Below are 7,575 nucleotides of genomic sequence, written 5' to 3'. Positions count from 1 at the left end.
TGACCGGAACGGATAATTTTCACCGACACCAAGTGACCCCAAAGTGTTAATAAGCAAAAAAAGGTGTCGACTTTCTTAACTCTTTAAGCCCTGAGTTTTTTCCACGTTTCCCGGAATTTTTTTCAAGTCACTTAAACGTGGTGCACCATGTCTCATTATAACCCCAAAAGCTTGCCTCCAACTTCTAAATAGCGGAAACTTTTGGGAACAGTTCTGAAAAACAAGCAAAAACTTGCACTAAATTATAAAACAAAACAGTTGTCACTAGTGCTGGATGCTCCCAGCGTCTGATGGGGTTCAAAGAGTTAACATAAACATCCAAACAGGTCAGCAGCCAAGAATGGTGGAAGATTTTGCTGTCAAAACACACGACACAGGCTGCTACTGTGAAGGCCCTACTGCACAGATCTGTCACTCATCCAAGCACACACAAAGACACTTCAGTCAATAGCACAGGCCTGGGGTCTGCCCTACTGCACTGATCCGTCTCTCCTCATCCAAACACACAAAGACAAATCTGGAATGAATGTGTACACACTGTCTCCTGAATTTGAACATACATCAAACCATAATCATGTAGAAAAGCCACCAGATCCTGAGATTATAAAAATAACTACAGCATAGACTAGGAAGACTTCCACTGGAATATACAGACGGGCATCAGGAACCTGGTGAGAAGGGAGACGACTAGGTCACAACGCGTTTTTTCCACAACCCAGCACCGTCGCACATTGAGAGAAAGTAACATCAACGATGTTGGAAGTAAACTGACCACGTTTGAGATTTGTTCCAGGTTTGAGATATAATCATAGAACACAATTCTGTACTTTACAGGAACATTTAGATAAAATGAAAGAGCCAAAACAGCAGCTCTAAAAACAGTTCCAAAAGTAAAGATACAAAATTCCAGTTATCTTCTACCTCCTAAGAAATATAAATGTTGGTCACTCGTCAACCAAAACCATTGATATTGGACATTGCATTCAGTTAGTCAAAAATGACGTAACTGCACTGGAATCTAAAATGCATGTACCTTGTTTTAAATTTTAAATTTTAAAAAAGAGAATGATATGAGATCCTAGCTAAGAGTCTGTCGTTAAGGATTCTCATACAACTTCCTGAGGGTTGCGTCCATGGCGTGATCGACGGCTCGGTCTATGGGCTTGATGATGAACGGGATACAGCCGAGGCCGATGGCGACCACGCTCCAGTTCCGCACGGGGGCCAGGAGACTTGCCACGCGGGACAGGACATGGCGCGACGCCCAGCAGATGCGGTTGATGGTGAAACCTGGCACAGCAACAGACGCAAAACCTTGCCAGACCAGAGTGTCTCCCGTGGCAATGCCCACTCGCTTGCATTTGTACGACCAGTCGGCAGAATCAGAGACTTTCTAGTGAAGCAAAGACCATGAAAAAAAAATTATGACAGCTATTACTTTTCTGAACTTCGACCTTACTGCTTAATAATAGCATATAAGCAAACTCTGTAACTTTCATGACAACAACAAAAATAAAACTTAGAGTTTCCAGTCATGTACTTTCAATAAGTACATTGATATCCGAAGGGTTTGAGGTTAATAATAGTAGATAATAGATAGCATTTGTATAGAGCACAAATCCCTGCTCAACAGCAAGCTCTATGCGCTTCACAATCTATACTATTACCCCAGCAGACCTGAGGGCATTCAGAAACAGCCTCAACTTCCTGGAAGCATACAGTGCAAGCAGTAGTGGAGAGCAAAGAATCGGTTCCAGAACCGATCCCCACAATTATTGCTACTAAGAAAAAGAACCGATCCCTTTTTCCGTAAACTAACGATTCTCAATAGCTCTATTTTTATCTTCTTTTGCTTTGCTATGTTCTGAAATCGAGGTTATCCTGAATCTTGAAGACTTAAGAAAGAGTAGTCGGGATGCAAAGTCATTGTCAAAGATTCTATCGATCTTACACACAGTGTCAAAACGTATTCGTTGCTTTTGCCTTTCTCTCATCCATATGTTGTTTTTATATCCCCTCTTCAATCAATTCAATATCTAAAACTGTAACGTCTGCCCACGAGGCTCTATATTATAGACTCTCATTTCTCGGTGTAGGTCAGTGTTGGTCTCTGACTTCACAGTGTAGAGATGGGTGGGGTAGTGCCTGGGGTAGCGCCCTCCCACCCCAAGTAATCAAAGGGATCGGACTACTAGTTACTCGCCGGAGGTAATTGCAGGGGTCGGACTAACTGCTAATTGCTGTATATATTATCATGATACAGGCTAGGGGTCAAATCCACTGGAAGAAATCATAGAGCCTCTGGAAAAAATCACATTACTGGCTATAATGAAAGTAATTGGGTTTGGAACGGATTCCTACGATTCCTAGCTTTAAAATAATCGGGAATCTTCGTTTACAAAAAAAAATCCCGGAATCGCACACCTCTAGCAAACAGCCATTTATACGCGCTAAAACACAAACATACTGACAAGATCTTTCGCTGTCTATGGCCCGGAACCTATTCCCACCTGGGTGAACTAAGGAAAAATTTGTGTAAAGTGCCTTTCCCAAGGACACAACGTCGGGCCCGCGGCTCAAACCCCGGAACAAGCAACCTCACGACTACGAGTCCATGAAATGTGTACAAAAATGTCGTACCTGGGACATCTTGTAGCCCTTGTCCACCGAGTCCGCTGCGACATAGGTACTGGCCACCACATAGCTCAGCCTCACCAGGCTCACAGGGACCAACACTCGAAAAGCTTCACCCACTTCATTTGCATATCCTGGAATGGAAAAGAAACATATTTCCGGTTGTATCTTTTTATATTTTAGTTTTAGTAAGAGTTTTTATGGCACTGCTAGTTAGACCTACAAGTAGAATTGAGTCATTCAAGTCATGGTAAATTAAACAAAGAAAGACAGACTACCCAGACGTGTCAACTGATTATGTCAGTTAGCTTCAGTACTATTATTATTATGTAATGCTGATACTACTGGACTCGGGACCTTCCCTAAGCTCAAAGACTCTCCGTTTATTATAGATCTAGCTTTCATACCGTTCAACAAAAAACACTAGATTACTATTCCGAAGTGGCTAGCCGTCCTTAAGTACAGCTAGCCTAGTCGTCTAGCCGAAGGCTTACCTATTACCTATGAAGTACGGCCAGCCTGCCAGTCTAGCCATACTTATTTTAGGCCCTAGATCTAGATCTATATAAAGTGTATGGCTCTAGCCTCTTCTAGATTGTAGACAGAGTCTAATAAAAACTTTTTTAAATGTTCACAAACTTCGTAAACTTTTTTATTCTTTTAGTTGATTTAAATTTAGCCTGGATTCTGGATCTTACAATTGTAAATTGTAAGTTACAATATAGAATATATAATAATAAATAGCCTAATAATTATTAGTACATACCTAGATATCGCAGGAGAGAATCTTTAAATACGTCGTATTCTCTTGCCTTCTTTTCGGAGTTTCCTGTTTTACTCTCCATTTTTCTGTCCAACAAAGTAAAAACTTTGAAAAACGCGTTTTTGCGTTCTTAGGCCGACTTATTTGACCTTTCTAGGGTGCAACATTGTCTTCGCCTTTCAGGAGAAAGCGAAAGTTGACAAGAAGCTGTTGACACAACAGTTGCACAGAGTGAAGTCCCTTGATCCACCCATAGACTTACACTATTATGTAGACCTGCTGGGTAAAATTGCAGGCTGACAGTTTCGGGCACATCCGGAAGTAGCTGGTGGCTGGCAGAAATAACGGGTTTTACTATCATTTACATACGTCCGAGGGATAGTTGCTTTTTTGAGGTGCCTCAAATCGTTCTTAAAAAATAAAAACTATAATCGCTTTATAAACATTTTCAAAATCTAGAAAAGAAAAGAAAATCGAAATCACGACGGTACCTTCCTCAGTTGAAATGGAAAATTAAGATCTTTATACTGACAATTATTGAAGACTAAACAAGGACCTGCATGCTTGGTACAATGACATGATATCTATCACACAGTCGCCGATCGGCGTCGCGTGGGGGGGGGGTCAAAGATAAAAAGATGAAAAGTAAGCCTCATGTGCCATACTCATGTACACTACTATAATAAATAGGGATAAGTCTATGGTCAAGCTATACTCTGAATGTTTTAGGTATGAATGGCGTTGTGAGAACTCTTGATGATCAGCTAGACTTGACAGTAATTTCCTAGGACGTGTATTTAATCTGTTCTGTTTCAAGGAAACAATGGATCGATGCTGTTGTTTCTGATATCCGAATATAAGACAGGTTTACTGGTCTCACTAACAAAGAACATTGTAAAATAAGCCAGTATAGCCGGGAGAGCAGTGTGTGTGTGTGTGTGTGTGTGTGTGTGTGTGTGTGTGTGTGTGTGTGTGTGTGTGTGTGTGTGTGTGTTTGTGCCATTGTGTATCGCACTTTTCTACAGTTATCTGGCTTCAGCCCGGAACCCCCTGTCTAGAGCATGTGTGCAGTATCATCATGTATACACGGTCTTTGGTATCAAGACAGTCGCAGCGAGGGGCTCGTACCAAGAGACATTGGCAGCGGGATGTCAGGCCACATACATTTATAATAATTAATAATAATAATAATAATAATATATATCATTTGTCTAGCGCAAATCCCCGCTCAACAGCAAGCTCTATGCACTTCACAATCTATACTATTACCCCAGCAGACCTGAGAGCTTTCTGAAAACAGCTCAACTTCCTGGGAAGCATACTGTGCAAGCAGCCATTTATATGCGCTAAAACACCAACATACTGACACGATCTTTCGCTGTCTATGGCCGGGTACCCATTCCCACCTGGGTGAAGTGAGGAAAATTCGTGTAAAGTGCCTTTCCCAAAGACACAACGTCGGGCCCGCGGCTCGAAGTCCCGACCCCGCAACCTCACGATTACGACTCCAGTAGCCTATCTTAGATAAGATAAGATAAGATAAGATAAGATAAGATAAGATAAGATAAGATAAGATAAGATAAGATAAGATAAGATAAGATGAGATAAGATAAGATAAGATGATAAGCTGATAAGATACATCTTTATTGTCCAGATCCTGGCACATTGGTTTTGTGTTTCACCAAGTGCACACACACACACACACACACACACACACACACACACACACACACACACACACACACACACACACACCACATACACACACACACACGCGCGCGAGCGCGAGCGCGCGCGCACACACACATGCACACACACATGCACACACACATGCACACACACAGGCTTACAATCACATGCATAATATAAATGAGCAGCAATATAAACAATAATAGGCTAATATCTTATTAAGCTAGATACATACTCAATGTTATTCTGATGCATGTTTTAAGGTCATTTGAATACTTGTACAAGATGGTTAAGATGGAAGAACTTTGATGGATGATGGTAAAAATTAGGGCTGGATTCTGCTCGGTTAATCGAAGGCTTGTAAAGCAGCGGAAGTCTTGCGCTAGAGTCTTGCGAGCAGGCTTGTGGTTTGATTTGCCTCCCGCTTGCTACCGGAGGGAACTTCCGGTGAGTTGTGACTCGCGGACAGTCCTGCTGTACTGTGTCGTGACGTCGCGAACTCTCGTGGCAGTGGGCTCAGTACATATTATAGATTCTCTGGTTATTTGCGCTGAGAGGCTTGCACCAAAAGTGCAAGATCGGTTGAGTTTTTTTTCATAGTTCGGTTGTAAAAAACAAAAAGCTCTATTCAATGTACTTAAAAATTAATATTGGATCGGCTATTCTTATGATATTAAGGCCTGTTTATTTTTAATGTGCACGAGCCAAGCGCTTCATCGTCGCACGCAAAAGACCTCAGTTCGATTCCCGTATGGGGAGAAATTTTTACTGAGAACCTCCGTCTTTCTGCTGGGGCGTTGTTCCCTCTCAGCCCAGGTTGGCCCTGACATTGGGTTGAAGTAGGCCTAGCCCGTCTCCTAAATGTTCTGTATTATGTCACTGTGAGTGTAACACATCTACAAAATAGGTTACATACATACGATACAAAAGCCAGTCACAACGACCCCTGGAGTTCTCCATTCTAGGGTAATCTAAGTCAACTTATTCTTATTACTACCAGAAACCTAGGTCTCTGTTACTACAATACCACGCTCCCTCTCACTTATCCATTCGCTTAGCTGATCAACGGCGGGAAGTTAAAAATAACTTCAGCTCTCTACGCCTTGCACCAAAACAAGCCCAGCCTCTCCCTTCCTCCACGGTTCAAAGTTCACACAGCGCACAGTACTGTCTTGCTGTTTAAACACATCGGACTATCTTGTCGCCATCAAGACGGTCCTACGCCATCGAGCCCGTGCCGCTCGCTCGGTGTATCGAGACAGTACAAGTCAGCAGGTCACGTTTGGAGCTTGTCCTGGGGCAAATCTGTAAGCCTAGCGCAAATCAGTACTGTGTGAATTGTGGGGCCTGTTGCAGCGGACGGGACTTGCGGCTTGCGCAGGCCTCGATTAATCGAGTAAACTACAGCGCCACGCCGCGCAGTGACTCTGTGGGCGAGATCTCTCACTCTCCCCCTCTCTCTTTTTCTGACGTAAGTGGCTTCGCGGATTGCAAGCAGGGTGGGGATGATGAGGGGGCCTGACACGAGTGGCTTCGCGGATTGCTAGTTGCTGTGGACTTGAAGTTTAGACTAGACAAAGGAGGTTACAGTTTGCGCTAGACTCAACTTATCATGCTGGTGATTTGATTTGATGATTTGACCTACTGATTTGAGGCTTGTGACTTGAACTAGGGGCTTGTGAGCACGAGCGGGTTTGCTACCGGGGTACAGCCCTAGTAAAAATGACCTTCTCTACCGTGCCCATAAAAGAGGTGCAGCAGAGTCTTGCTGTCTTTTCTGTAAGACTAAACGTGCACCATTGTTTTGGGGCAGTTTGGAGTTTGTTCATTTTCCCCTAAGATATTACTAAAAAGTTACGATATTCAAGTCTTGATAAAACTCATCATCATCATCCAGTTCCAGATCTGCGACAGACATCGGCGATCATAGTTTTCCATTCATTCCTTTGCTCTGATGCTCTAATAAAAAAAAAACTACGTTTCCCTGATCTTTCCCTGTTACCCATTTGTTTAGGTTCCCTAATTAAGTATGTTGTTCTGGGCCTACCCCTGCCCTGCCTCGCTTGCCCTCAATTTTGCCAGTGAGAGCTAGATGTTCAAGACCCTTATGTCTATTCAGGAGTCCCAACAACTGCATTTGTCGTTTCCTGATTGTTTTTAACATTGAGAGTCCCACGTGGGCTTCATCAAGCCCTACCTCATTTGATCTCTTTTCCTTCCACGATAATCTTAGCAGTCTCCTAAGAAACCAAATTTCTGTTGCTTCTATTTTATTCTCACTGTCTTTAGTGATTGTCCAGCATTCACAGCCATATAGAAGGGTTGATAAAACTATAGGGCCTAATTATAAGCTATTATACTAATACAACAATATCTTAGTAGGCTGCTGATTAGATGACGTATTTTATTGATTTTTTCTTATTTCTAAATACTACATGCAACTGACCAGATGATTCACCTCAGCCGACAATTAACAAGTTAAATTTGGA

The 7,575-nt window shown here is 42.5% G+C and overlaps 1 protein-coding gene across 1 annotated transcript; it reads right to left on the bottom strand.

Moving 5' to 3' along the window:
- Positions 1-242: 242 nt before the first annotated feature.
- Positions 243-3,613, bottom strand: LOC101861152 (mitochondrial fission process protein 1). The gene is made up of 3 exons (XM_005106233.3): positions 3,401-3,613; positions 2,641-2,768; positions 243-1,393 (listed from the first exon to the last, which is right to left on the bottom strand). The coding sequence occupies exons 1-3, from the start codon at positions 3,477-3,479 to the stop codon at positions 1,097-1,099; spliced, it is 504 nt and encodes a 167-aa protein (XP_005106290.1). The 5' UTR covers positions 3,480-3,613; the 3' UTR covers positions 243-1,096.
- Between the last annotated feature and the right edge of the window lie 3,962 nt (positions 3,614-7,575).

Source organism: Aplysia californica, unplaced genomic scaffold, assembly GCF_000002075.1.
Source record: "Aplysia californica isolate F4 #8 unplaced genomic scaffold, AplCal3.0 scaffold00521, whole genome shotgun sequence".
Classification (NCBI taxonomy): domain Eukaryota; kingdom Metazoa; phylum Mollusca; class Gastropoda; order Aplysiida; family Aplysiidae; genus Aplysia; species Aplysia californica.
This window is presented reverse-complemented; position numbering and strand designations above follow the sequence as displayed.